The 14,508-nt window shown below is 46.5% G+C and overlaps 1 protein-coding gene and 1 long non-coding RNA gene across 3 annotated transcripts; one reads left to right on the forward strand and one right to left on the reverse strand.

Moving 5' to 3' along the window:
- Positions 1-1,126: 1,126 nt before the first annotated feature.
- LOC126545176 (uncharacterized) lies at positions 1,127-10,594 on the reverse strand. Of its 2 annotated transcripts, XR_008615160.2 has the most exons (3): positions 10,521-10,594; positions 10,319-10,441; positions 1,127-2,590 (listed from the first exon to the last, which is right to left on the reverse strand). It is a non-coding gene; the product is annotated as an uncharacterized lncRNA (long non-coding RNA). The 2 variants fall into 2 exon arrangements; XR_008615161.2 differs by lacking the exon at positions 10,319-10,441.
- A 1,332-nt stretch (positions 10,595-11,926) lies between these two features.
- Positions 11,927-12,671, forward strand: pen-2 (presenilin enhancer, gamma-secretase subunit). Its single transcript, XM_050192936.3, has one exon. It carries the CDS (start codon positions 12,160-12,162, stop codon positions 12,463-12,465), a length of 306 nt encoding a protein of 101 aa, XP_050048893.1. The 5' UTR covers positions 11,927-12,159; the 3' UTR covers positions 12,466-12,671.
- The last annotated feature ends 1,837 nt before the right edge of the window (positions 12,672-14,508 follow it).

A 14,508-nucleotide genomic window follows, 5' to 3' on the forward strand; every position in this document is an offset into this window, starting at 1 on the left:
GGGCATATTGCGAAAAATATGGCCCAAATCAAGTGTCATTTTAGGCTTCACTGTCCCCTTTTATAGGGCAAATAGTAATAGTTTGAATTCTATGGACGCTGGTTGCTTTTTCTGACTTAACCTAGGCGGTGCTCAGCTCTCAGTTGAAAGGAACAGGTAAACAGGAGGACTTGCCACATAAGCAGGAGGTAGCACTCCACACAGACTTAAGCTTAATATACTGCGTGCTTCCACAGCCCTAGGGGGCTAGTCTGTAAGTGTTGACTAAGTGGACTGTCCATTCCAGTACACGCTGAATGAATAGAGCACGAGAGCCCACGGTGACGATTGCCGCTTGCTCTACCAGCTTAGAGCTCTACCTAATCAGTGTGTGCTGAAATAGTCCACTTAGTGGATCCTCACAGAATCCTTCCCGACTGATGTTTGTGTTGGTAGGTTGCAAGCATTGCACTTTCTTTCCTTTCATGTGGGCAGTTCCCACATATGGATGTCATTTAACATATTGTATTCATATTGCCTTTGATCTATAAATTTCTAATTCATGCTTATAACCAGGCCTACCAGCTCTTGTCCTGCATATTTATATAGCCTTCTCATTTCTGCATCAACACTGCACATATTTATAGCAAATTGGAGTCATTCTCCATTATACCCTCAAGCACTTGAAGTAGACACTACAATAACCCCAAGGGAGGGGGGACAGTAACGCAAAAACCTTATTGGGCTTGTAATGCTGCTGAAGGATGCACACATACCATGTATGCTAAAATTCTCAGCAGACATTCCAAAGTTTGTACGAGTTCGACTTTAGCTGGCTAAACTGAATGATTCATATTGAAGGCAATTCTTGCAACACTTCGTCAAACTGAATGAAACTGGACAGCACAATTAGCTGTGTTCATCTACCATTTATACGACTGCTGCCCCGAGCATTTTGCCTGTTACTTTGCCTTTCGTTTCTGTACTATCAAGTTCAAGTACACATGTACTTTATCACTGTACAAGTAGAATGGCTTCAAGGCTTTTCCTGGGCATTCAACAGTCACTATTTATTCCTATAAACCTTCCTGCATGTGAAGGCAAAAAAAACTTATTAATTCATGCTGGAAGTATAAAAAGACAGGTATTTGCACAGAAAATGTTTATTTTGAGCACCGAGGTTCTTGCTGATGTAGATGTGGTGCTGGCTCCCTCCTTGCCCGAAGCATGTGCTTGCTGTACACAGCACCAGATGATGGCTTCCTAGGTCAAAAGATCAAATTGAAATAAGAGGCATTTTGTTTTAGCTCCGGAAAGAGAAAGCAGGATTGAGACATTAACATGTATAAAAAATACTTTCCTAAAGAAAAATTAATACACAAGCAAATTCACTAAAGAGGTTCACTTTCAAGAGCAAAAGTATGGTTACGATGAAAATTACAAGGACGCTTCACTGCTCATTGAGGTTTCGGTTCAGTAGTTGTTGAGCCACGAGGGTTAGCATGCTACATCTTGCATATTATGTTTTGTAGAACAATATAGCACTTTGAACAATGTAGTGCCTAGTTAAATGTACTGACAAGGAATGCTGAAACTCCAGGCTAGTTTGGTCTGCACAAGATATGATACAGACACTGTACTGCATTCATTTAGTGTTTTTGTCACTGATCTCATGCACAAAGGTCATTCACACCTATCCTACATGAAATGCAGTTTCTTTGAAGCTTCATCTAGTCCTTGAATTTGCTGCATGCTTATGTCTAAGGGAATTCGTTTGGTTCCCTTTAATGTAGTACATCTAAGCAACTGCTATCAAATGCCCATAGTGTTCCCTTGCATGTACAAAACATTTTTGGCCCTTTCAATGCACAATACTCATTACATTTGACACTTGGGACTCGTGCAAGGCGCCATTTAGTATTATATGCTTGTCCACATCTGATAATACCTTCATAGCTGGGTCATTCCCATGCCAAATGCCTTGGTTATTACTGTGACCATCTCACACTTTTCCTTTAGAATCTTCTTGCCCACTTTTAAGGAAGCATCCCACGACACAATGTCTCCATCCTAGTGGTGCTATGGAGTTAACTTATGTGCTAGTTGTAGCAGATGACGTCAACTGAAGGCCACTGAAGATAAAACTCTCTGCGAGAATTCCTTTTGCACAATAAATGCAAACAATACAGAATAGTCAAAATGTAGTTATCTGGCAAGACTGGCTGCATCCATCATCTTTGTTTGGTGCAATTCTGAGGTGGCTCCATGTTACAAGACGCTTGGCGATTATTGCCATGTGACTGTTCGGGACTCTATAAAACACAAGAATTGCCTTACTCCGGCCTTTCTCTTTGTGCAGCAGCCAACGTTATTATTCGTCCAATCGCACCGTGTACTGTTCGTGTGTCCATAGACTAAATTCTTCACCACATTGTTTTTGCGGTATTTCGTGAGTGACCCATGAACTCATCTTGGGGTGGGACTTCTTTGGCGTCTGCTTCCACCTCTTGTCGTCAGCGCCTCACACAACTGGATGCCACTGGCAATTCTTTTCCTAACCATGAAGAACGCATTCGTCTCGTCACCTCTTCCGATTACGTTCTTTGGCCACCTAGAGAAGAGATTATAGGTGTCAACTCCTGTAACATTGTGGATGGCGGCGTACTCATTCTACCCTATGACCATACCCTATCTCGAGCAATTCTGATTACCCCTGGCCTTATTCGCTTCTCTGAGGGGTCTGCATTGCTTACTGCAATAAACCAAACTCTCGAACCCCAATTGTTGCCTCGTGGATCAACTGTCACTTGAGCTGTTGACACTCATGTCGTTGCAATTGTCACGAAGACAGCTCAGTGTGTTCTTGCGTCTATTACCGTGCGCTGAACAAAATCGTGCGCAAAGATGTTTACCCCGTGTCATGGATGGATGATGCACTAGATTCACTCCACGGTGCTGAATAATTTTCTAGCCTTGACTTTAGACCAGGCTACTGGCAAATACCGATGTCCAAATCCAACAAAGAAAAAACGACATTTGCTACCCCTGATGGGCTCTACGAGTTCAGTGCGATGCCTTTTGGACTCTGCAATGTGCCTGCCACATTCGAACCCATGATCGATAAGTCTTGTGTGGCTTGAAATGGAAAACCTGTCTGTGCTATCTCGACGACATTGTGTTTTCAACCATGTTCTCACAACATTTGCAACGTCTTGATGAAGTCCTTGCCTCTCTTGCAAATGCTGGTTTGCAGCTCAACACGCGCGCGCGCACACACACGCACGAACGCACGCACGCACACACACACGCACACACACACACACACACAGATGCAGTTTCGCCAGCAAGGCCATCAAAGTTCTGGGGCACATAGTCAGCAAAGAAGGTATTCGACCGGACCCCGATAAGTTTACTGCCATCCTCGAATTTTGTGTCCACTGCGTCAAAAAGACATGCACAGTTTTCTTGAACTTGCTTCTTCCGGCACTTCATATGCAACTTCGCTACGCTTACGTCCCCGCTCCATCAACTCCTCGCCAGTAATGCGCCCTTTGTTTCGTCCGACGAATGTGAACATGCTTTCCTGCTTCTGCAACATGCCCTGACGTCAGACCCAGTACTGTGCCACTTTGATCCGACCGCGCCCACCATCTTTCACACCGACGCTAGCAGTCAGTCTCGGTGCCATTCTACTGCAACGTGACAACACATTCCGCGAACGAGTAATTACTTATGCTAGTCGTGCACTAACCAGTGCAGAGAATTACTACACCATAACCAAGCAGGAGTGCCTTGCTGTTGGGCAGTGCAAAAATTTCGCCCATATCTTCATGGCCGCCATTTCACAGTCGTTACCGACCATAACACACTGTGCTGGCTTTCATTGCTAAAGAATTTATCAGGTCACCTGGGTTGCTGTGTGCTTCACCTACAGGAGTACGATTTCAATGTCACCTACAGGGCTGCAAAGAAGCATCAAGACACCAATGCTCTCTCTTGCTACCCTCTGAAGAATCATGACGATTCACCATAACCTCTCTGTGATTGTGTACGTCCTGAGTCCTCTTCATCGGCTTTACCCATTGTAACCCTCGAATGGCTAAGACACGACAGCCCATCTTTCCTTGTGTCCCACCAACGCATCGACCCATACTGCTGAACTATTCTCCAACGCATGGAAGATTCTTTGTCACCTCCAAACGCCTGACTTCGTCGACAACTTAATCAATTCAAGCTGCACAATGAGGTTTTACATCGCAACATTTATCACATCGATGGCAACAAATGGGTCGCAGTCATACCATGTTCTCTGCAATGTGAGGTGCTTGAAGCCTTTCACGATCATGCGACGACTGGTCATCTAGGCTACCACAAGACTTACAACAGAATATGAAGTCGCTGCTCCTGGCCTGGCCCATCTTCAGCCGTTGCGAAGTATGTTGCACCCTGCGTTCATTGTCAAAGCCGCAAACGACCAACAGCTCCTTCTGGCTCTTTACAACCTCTGCCTTGTCCCGCTTCGCCTTTTGAAGTAGTTGGAATAGACTTGTACGGTCCTCTTCCCACGACCTTACATGGCAATCGTTGGATTATAACGGCCATAGACCATCCAACACGCTATGCGGAGACAGCATCTCTACAATCCGGGACTGCTGCTGAAGTCGCCGATTTCTTTCTACACAACATTATCTTACACCGCAGCGCTCTGCGCGTTCTCCTCAGTGACCGCAGCAGTCTTCCTCTCTTCTATCCTTACCGAAGTTCTGTGCACCTCTAACACAATTCGCAAGACGACTTCCAGTTACCATCCGCAGACCAACAGCTTGACGGAGTGTTTTCACCATACCCTCTCTGACATGATTGCGATGTACATCCACCCTGGCCACACGAACGGGGATGCAATCCTGCCGTTCATGACATTCGCCTATAACATGGCTACGCAACGTACAACTGGCTTTTAACATTTTTTCTTCATCTATGGCTGTTCACCAAGTTTCATTCTTGATGTATCATTCCTTTCGACTCCTGTACCCCCATCAGTTCCTTTCTTGGAACAGTTTGTGTCTCGCCTCGCGGAGTGCAGTCGCCTCGCCCCGCTTAACACAGGCGTCTCCCAGGAAGCTCGCAAGTTTCGTTACGACTTGACCCACTGTGCTGTGACTTTTTCTCCTGGTGACGAAGTTCTTTGGACTCCTGTGTGCGTTCCTGGCTTATGCAAAAAATTTCTGGTGTTTTATTCGACTTTCCGCGGTCGTTGAGCAGATATCACCTGTCAATTACCATGTCTCGCTTGTTAGAACGCCACCCGATTCCCGTTGCTGTGGCACAGAGATGGTGCATGTCTCCCGCTTAAAACCAAATACTTGACGCATTTTATAGTACTTACGCGCAGCCAGGCGGCCGCTTCCACAGCGAGAGAGAATTAGCATGGGCACAACACATGCCTGACTTTCAACTTCATCATCTGCATATATCATCACTAGCAGCACAGTTTAATCCTCGAGGTAGTAGTCCGAGCTTGGCTGGAATAAAGCGGTTCCTTACGATACATATATATATATATATATTTCTTGCACTTCAAGAAACTTCGTTTGACCTCGAAGACTTGAGCACTGAAGTAACGGCGCTAAGTATATACAAGACCTCATAGTAGGAGACAGTTCAATTTCACAGCCTGAGTCCCCTTGCTGGTGTAATCTTCCTTCGTGTAATTGTCGCATACTTGGCTATCACTAACACTGCTTCGCCTTTCTGCAAAACTGCAGCCTCTTTTTTTTTCTGCTAGTCCGAGCATAAGTGCTGCCGCACATGACTGCTGTTGATTCTGATTTCGAGTGAATCTGGCTTGGCCTCATTATGGTTACTGAGTGAATTATAGAGAGAGAGAAATAGAAGAGAGGAAAGGCAGAGAGGTTAACCAGACGCATGTTCGTTTTTCTACCCTGCACTGGAAAACGGGGTATAGGGATGAAGAGAGAGAGTGTTCCACAGCTATCATGCCCTAAGATTAAAAAAAAAAAAGGAACAGTTCCGTTACTCGAAGAAAACCTAGTGCATATTGTTTCCAGTAAAGTGGAGTAGTAGCCAGTAATTCTTTCGTTACTGAGATTTAATTTGGTAATTACAATTATCTAACTCGAGAAGTACTCTCATAATTTTCAAAGTGTCAATGAGGCATTTGTTGGCATCCCAAAATGACATCTAACTGCAGTGTTTTCAGCGACATACTAATTGCGTACAATTTTACCGACTGGAAAATAACCTCACGAACTATGAGGAGGAGGAGGAGGAGGAACTTTATTATTGCAGAAGCTGTTGCGCGGTTTATTCCTGGGTGGTTCCCTCTGACAGGGCTCCACTGGCGATCGCGGCTCGCCGGGCCTGGTCGAGGGTCGCCAGTTGGCTTCCCAGGTCCAGTTCGGAGAGTCTCGCCCCCCAAGACCACGTAGTGAGTGTGTGTGTTGTGACTCGTGGCGAAATTGTGTCGCCCGGACGGTCGGTGCATTCGTGCGTTATGTGCGCGAGTGTCGCTATGTGGTTGCTACACCAGGGACATGTTCGGGACGTATAGCTGTCTGGGGAGATTGCGTGTAGACGAGACAAGCGTGGGTATGTGTTAGTTTGCAGGCGGCGCCAGTCCCTTGCCTGGAGTTTATTGAGAGCTTTGTGTGGGGGAGCGTATTGCGTTCTTCCGAGCCGTTGGTCCTGTAATATTTGTTGACCTGTCGTTAATAACTCGTGGGTCGCTCGTCGGTCTGTCGGGGGCTGAAGAACGGTGTGGTCTGCCGCTCGGCTAGTGAGACCTCGAGCTGCGCAGTCCGCCTCTTCGTTGCCCCGCAGGCCTTCGTGCCCGGGACACCAGACGATACCGTGGGTCCATTCTAGTGTGCGACCCAGGATTCGAATGGCTTGTATAGGGAGTGTTCCATTCATGTATAAACGACACGCCGCTTGTGAGTCCGTAAGGACGCGGGCGGACCTTCCCTTGCTCTCGGCGTCGTGAAGTGCGAGAGCGATTGCTGCTGCTTCTGCTGCTGCGCTGCATGTGGCGCGGATGGAGGCTGAGGCTACCAGGTTCCCCTGATTGACAACGGCGAGTGTGTATTTGGGCCCGCAACGTGGCGACGAGGGATACGGGCTAGCGTCCATGTAGTACGTATCCGGGTCTCTGAAACAGCGTTTGTGCAACATGCGAGCACGCGCTGCTCTTTTTTCTTGATTGTGGGTGGGGTGCATGTTCTTGGGGATAGGGTCTACTACAATGTTCTCTCTAATGTGGTTAGGCAAGAGTTGTGTTTCTTCTTTGCAGTACTGAGGTGTCAGCGGATACCCTAGCCGTTGAAGAAGGTGTCTTCCCTGTTGAGTCTTGTTTAGGCGCTCCCTCTGCGCTATGAGCGTGGCACTTGCTAGCTCCTCAAAGGTGTTGTATACACCTAGCGCTAGTAATTTCTTTGTGCTTGTGCTTGACGGTAGCTGTAAGGCCGTTTTGTACGCCGTTCTTATATGAGTGTCCATGCGCTCTGTCTCGCTTTTGCGCTTCACTTGATACGGTAGTGCGTACGTGACACGGCTGATGACGAGGGCTTGTACCAGTCTTAAGGTTTCGTCCTCTGTGAAACCATCTTTACTGCGCGCTACTCTGGCGATGAGTGATGCGGTGCTTCTTATAACGTGATTTAATTTCTCTGAGGTTAGCTTTATGCCGTTGTTTTCCTGGACATGCATACCTAGTATGCGTGCGGTCGGGACGCGCTTTATAGGTTGCCCGGCAATCTCGAGATGTATTGGCGGGGCTCGATGTTCCTTAGTTTGCTTAGGCCGGACTTGAAGGTACTCAGACTTGTGTGGGGCACACCTCATTCCTGCTGTGGTTAGGTACGACTCAATGTATCCGATAGCTGTGAGCAATGTGTTTTCTCTGTCGCCGTATGAACCCTTGGTTGCCCATAGAGTGATATCGTCGGCATAGAAGGCACATCCGAGTTTTGGGATGTTTTCCAGTTGTAAAGCAAGTTTTCTAAGTCCGATGTTGAAGAGGAAAGGAGATATTATTGATCCTTGCGGAGTACCCTTCTGCGGTAGATCATATATGTCCGATTGTAGACCTGCTATGCCGATGCGGGCTTTGCGGTGGCAAATACCATGCGAGTGAACTCTCACCCGCATCATAAAGCAGTGCCCTCAAATAAGCTGATTGAAAGTAACTGCATTGCCTATCGCAAACCCGAAGAGACAGCGCACCACCTTGATAATGGTACGGAAGGAGCCCCAACAGCAGGTTTCGCAGCTTCTCCTTTCTCTCTACGTCACACTTATCCCTCTCTCAAGGCCGACTGATAAATGATAACAAAAGCACCTTGATAACGCAGCCAAAGTGCAGCTCTGACCACCCACGAAATGTGAAGAGCAATGTAATAGGCACAGAATGTTTCAAAATCCAGACTTTGCTCGCACCGCATCGAAAGAGTGCGGGCGAAGTTATATTTCGCACCAGAAACTTGCTTCGGACCAAAGCCAATATAAAGTGAGCGTTTTATTTTTCATGAAAGTGTACACGTGCTGCAAAAACAGGTTCGTGTCAACAAATAAAAGCGAAATAAACACACTGGAAAGCGACCAACTTGTAGAGAAAAGGCAAAACCAATGCATTCACGATATTAAATATACCACTTCTATGAGCCGAACTGGCAATCAGAATGTCGGCACACACACACACACACAAAAAAAAAAAAAAAAAAACTGTGTGCTCTTACTATCTATTAATTCGTAAGCTGCGTTGAACATCAGCCTAGAGGACGTGTTCAAATAGGTCTCCTTTTGCAGCTACGCAGTACTGTCTATTTTATCACACCTTTAGTGGCTTTCTTGATGACCGATGCCGGAATTCTATGGCAGACATCAGTTATCCTTACCTTGAACTAATGTGACGTCCGTCTAAGCTGACGTCCGGCACAATCTTTCACATAACCGAAGAAACTTAACGGAGAGGTCAGGTGACCTAGCCGGCCTCTTTGCAGGCTCGTGCCTTCCAATCTATTTGAAAAGTAGCACCCAACCAGTTTCGTGCTCAGCTGCTGCTGTATGCAGGTGGCCCATCTTGCTGATACAGCAGAAGTGGAAGATGTGACAGCGGGACTTTGCTGAGAAACTCATCAACCACTCCTTCAAGGATTTCGTTCACATAACGCTGTCCAGTCAGTGCGTGATTGAAGATGGTACTGATTATTGCACTGGCGTAAATTCCAAACCACACATTGAGCGACCACTGGTATTGGCGCCGATTGCGCTGTACTTAATGTAGATTGGAGTCCCTCCAATAGTGTGCGTGAATGACAATGAATGTATATATGATGGCACTTGCACCGTTCTTTTGCGCAAACTCATCATGCCACAGGTTCTTAGTGTCAAGATGTAAAACTTACCAGACCCAGCTTGTCAGTTAACAATATACACTATAGAATTAACGTCTAAGGTTATCACTAAGATGAGTGCTAAAACCCCTTAATGCTTACATAGGACCAGAATTCACAAGTGGCTGTAATATCAACGTGCAAGTGCTCAGAGGGTTCCTGAAGCACTCTTGAGCACATGAACATAACTTCCAGCCGGGATATACACGTGCGATCGGAGACAATGACTCGTTACAAAGCCATACACAACACCCTTTCTCACAAAACCTTATAACACTAGTAAAATTTGTTGGCCAAGTTACGATTTATCCTACTTTGAAGCAAGCACATAAAGAGAACATCCCAGTCTTCATCCACGATTAAATCACCAGTATTAAATGGACCCACCTTAAGGGTTATTTGGCAAAAGCATGTGTATGTCCATGCTTGTATCGTTTATTGATTGTCCCGCTCTAGTAGAATGGACGACCACGCAGCCTGATCATGCACTTTGTAATGAAGCTTCTTTCTAGAAAATCACAAATACCGACCGCACACACAACCTTTGTCACATCTGCACAGAGCACTCGAGCGTTACGCTGCGGAGAAAGGTTACCAGAGAATGGCTGTTGACAGCGCAGCGATATTGCTATGTAAAGGCTCATATTACTATGTAAACGAACGCTCTTTCCCGTGCGTTTAATGACGCCGCAAAGCACTCATTTAGCGACTTCATTCACTACCGCCCTTAGTCGGCGGTCGGCAGACCTGAACCATGTGTCAGGAATGTGCGTTTACATTGCGAGATAAATGATGAATACTCCTTATTTTCTCTAAACAAGTGCGCGCACATGCCGCACTTGGGTCATTTGCCATTTACACATTCTGCCGTGTAGCAGCACCGTAACCAGGTAATGTTACGTTTAAGTGATTGTGAAAAAGGCTCTTACAAGTTTGAAGGAACCTAAGATAAACAGTGTCGTCTAATATGCGTTCTCGGCGCTAGTACACTGTAGCACTGGCTGATCGGTGCGGCGGTCCGCGGGATGCGTCACAAGGAACTGGTAAGGAACCTGGAAATGAAGTATCAGGCAGCCGAAAGCGTAGGTTTGCATAGTAGAGGCACATCGAATGGAAAAGTGAAGTACTTACGATAGCTTACGCTAGCACAAGCCCCAAAAAATAAACGATCCACATCTTTGTATTTTTGTCCAGTTGTTTGAGCGTAGCTCCCTCTGGGTAATGTAGTGAGAAACTCAATGGCGTGAGCCGAGAAGCTGCCATAGGTGTTCGGTGTTCTGTGAAGCTGCTTCCTGCCCCTCTTCTCTTGACTCTTCCCCACCCGGGTTTACCCGGATCAGCTGCGAGCGCTAGCTGCGGTGGCCACTGCAAACCTAAATCACGTAGCCCTGCCTCCGAGATTTTAGCGGTGTCTGTTGTGATCCCGGAGGCAGGACCCGCCGTCTCTCGTCAAGCCATTGGTCAAGCGCGCGCCAGCCTAGTAATCGTCACTTCCTCTGCAACAGGAAGGATGGATGGATGGATGGATGGATGTTATGAGCGTCCCCTTTGGAACGGGGCGGTGGCTTGCGCCACCAAGCTCTTACTACTATGCTGCCCAATATCCTACCTATGTTCACCAATGAAAAAAAAAAAAAAAAAAAAAAAAAAAAAAACCCACTATGAACTACCACGTCCAAATTTTCTGATACCCTATTGCGAACTGTGCTTTTGTACGTCTCCGTCTTTTGTCGTTTCCCTACTTTTCTTCCACCAATCCTCCAATCGCCTCTTACTGATGTCTATTGCGGACCTGTTTGCTTTACCACTGCTCCCGCTGAACCCAAGGGCTTCAAGGAGGCCAGTGGTGCCTAAATCGACCGCTGGGTAGACGTCCTCACATTCTAATAAAATATGTTCCGTCGTTTCCCTAGCTTTACCGCAGCAAGCACATGTTTCTTCTTCATTCTTATATCTCGCTTTATAGGTGCGTGTTCTAAGGCATCCCGATCTCGCTTCGAAAAGTAATGAGCTTCCCTTTGAGTTATCATAAATGGTTTCTTTCCTAATTTCGTTTTTTCCCCTTAAGTAGTTACTCATGGCAGGTTTCTTTTCCATTGCCGCCACCCATGAGATTAATTCAGCCTCTCTGACTTTCCGCTTGACCTTCTTTGTTGCTGTGTTGCCCACCCCACAGGCCGCATACTTGCTGGTAAGCTTCCTAGTTCTTTTCCTCCACTGTGAATCAATGTTTTGCCTGTACAGATACCTGAACACTCTCCCAGCCCATTAACTTTCCTCCATATTCCTCAGCCGTTCTTCGTACTCAATTTTACTGCGGGCTTCCCTCACTTCAAAACTAGTCCAGCCCATATCCCCTTGCACAGCTTCATTTGTAGTCTTCCCGTGAGCGCCCAATGCGAGGCGACCCACTGACCTTTGGTTCCCGTCGAGTCCTGATTGTACCCCTGATTTAAAGCAAACAACCGCATTTGTGGGTCGGCTGCGAGCGCCGTCTCTCCGCGACTACCCAGAACTACGGGAACCTCCGCTCCAATGGGAAGATTAGCGATGCGGTAGGCATGTAGTAAAGGAGGCATTGGTCGTAATTTTGGTTTTATGAGCCAACAATAAGCCAACGCAATCCAGGGAAGTCGCGGCCCCTACTACGCCTGTTCCAACCGTGGTTTGATCGTCAGATGCGTTTATCACATTTCGAAGCTCTTGCTGTGCGCGTGACGAGCGTTTTCTTAGGCCAGCGGTTCCACAAAGGCTAGGAAGAATCGCAAAAATGGACCTGCGAAAAGTCAAGGACGACGAGAAGCTGCGGCTATGTCGGTGGTACTACCGGGGCGGTTTCTTCGCGCTGCCGTTCCTTTGGCTGGTGAATGCGGTCTGGTTCTTTCGAGAAGCCTTCATCCGACAGCCGTTCGAGGAGCAGCGGATGATCAAGGCGTATGTGATCAGGTCGGCGATCGGCGCCTCGCTGTGGACCGTTGTGCTGGTCGCCTGGGTGGCGTACTTCCAGCTCAACCGCGTCCAGTGGGGAGCCTTCGGTGATGCCATATCGTTCATCACTCCCACGGGAATACCCTAATGCCCGGCAACAGTTGCAAGACTGAACGCCAATGCGTCGTCCGAACAGTTGGGAGTCGCGCCCGCGAACTCGCTGCTTTTTGCGACGTTGTGTTGTGCACGGGTGTGCGAGCACCGCCGTGAACATTACACTGTAGCCGGCTCCATTAAAATTGCTCGTAACCACAATGTTTCTTTGAAACTGCAGGTTGCGGCACGCACAACGCACCTTATGGTTGTTTGATTTTTCTTCTGTTTGTGGTACCTTTTATACATTACATATTTGCACTGACTTGGAATTGTGCACCGCTTTTCACGTATGGCACCGCTTTTCACGTATGTCAAGGCTTCCATCAGCTTAGAAGCAAAACACTTGGAGACAGTGGTAAAAACCTTGTCATGCGGCAGGAAAGGCCCTGTATTTGTATTTTATAATCTATCAATGCCATTATATATATATAGCGCCGCCAATAGAGGTAATATCACCGGACAGTCGTCTGGGCCAAACATTCCTCTGCTTGTTTTAATGTTAAAGAACAAAGTGCATGCGTTTATTTGCATTAGTGGACACCGGTTATACACTTTCTGTCGCGAGCATGGCCTTCAAGGATCGGCTTGGTTGCAAAGTTACGTTTTCCTGGAACGGTGGTGTCTCGTTTCGTGGTGGCTGCAGTGGCGTCTTCCTCCCCGTGGCACTTGTATAGCAAGCGTTTTATTGAGTGAAAAAGTTTTGAGAACAATTCCTGGTACAACAGTGCCGTACCCATGAGGTCATTTTAGAAATTTTCTTCAGAATTCTGGGGCTTCTGTGTCACAGATGAAATTGCTGTGGATAGCGTGCTGCTTTCTGCCCTTGCTGAAATACCATCGTCAAACAAAGATAATTTTATTGTTTTGGATTATTTGCTGCTGGTACCATGGTCCCTGTTGAGTCTCTGTCCTTGCTACTAATGCCAACCTTTCATCATTTGACACTGCTGCCCAACCACTTGCGGCGAATTGCGCATGGAAGAACATACTTGTGCCACGTTCTCTCGTGACTATGAAGAATCAAGCCTCGTATTTGTGGGCATTTAACTGTTCTTCCATCCCCACTCTTCTTCCATGTTACATGAAGCTTGCTGAATTTGACAAAATCGCGTATAGTTCCATTACTACATGAAGTGAGGAGGTGCACTTTGGTGTTAGCTCTCCTATGCACTGAAACAGTTCCAAGATCAAATTATAAGAATGATTAGAAAGCCTGTCCTCAAATGAGTGCCATATTCTCACACAAGTTCTTTTGGCATATCTTTCCACGTTTGATTTCATGCAAGGTGACAAACAGGCTTCACTCCTGCATTCCCATGTCCATCACAGAATTGATAGCGGATATGTGCACAGCCCATCTGACAAAAGCCTTATCTTGCATTATCAACATGCAGGACAGTTATCCCTCAGAAAATGACAACCAAGCTAGGAAATAAAGATATTATTAAAAATTATGGGGTTTAACGTGCCAAAACCACTTTCTGATTATGAGGCACGCCGTAGTGGGAGGCTCCGGAAATTTCGACCACCTGGGGTTCTTTAACGGGCACCTAAACCTAAGTATACGGGTGTTTTCGCATTTCGCCCCCATCGAAATGTGGCCGCCGTGACCGGGATTCGATCCCGCGACCTCGTGCTCAGCAGCTCAACACCATAGCCACTGAGCAACCACGGCGGGTGAAACGTATTATTCAAGAGTCTTCCAGTCTCTGGGCAGCACCAATAATCTTGGTCAAGAAGAAGGATGGATTACGGAGGTTTTGTATCAATTACAGAAGACTAAACACAGTCACCAAAAAATATGTGTATCCTGGAATTGATGATGTGGTTGACTGTCTACATTCTGCTGCCTATTTTTCATCATTTGATTTGTAGTCAAGTTATTGGCAGTTACCATAAACTGTAGCAGCTAAATGGGGTTTATTTATAAGCAAGGTAATGATGATGTCCAGAGATTGTCGTTATCTTTTGCCTTTGTCTGCTTCATTCCCAAACTTTATATATATATATATATATATATATATATATATATATA

The sequence above is a fragment of the Dermacentor andersoni genome, chromosome 10, assembly GCF_023375885.2.
Source record: "Dermacentor andersoni chromosome 10, qqDerAnde1_hic_scaffold, whole genome shotgun sequence".
NCBI lineage: Eukaryota > Metazoa > Arthropoda > Arachnida > Ixodida > Ixodidae > Dermacentor > Dermacentor andersoni.

Bases quoted from the DNA above. Each gene is read 5' to 3' on its own strand.
- pen-2 (XM_050192936.3), top strand. From the start codon at position 12,160: ATGGACCTGCGAAAAGTCAAGGACGACGAGAAGCTGCGGCTATGTCGG.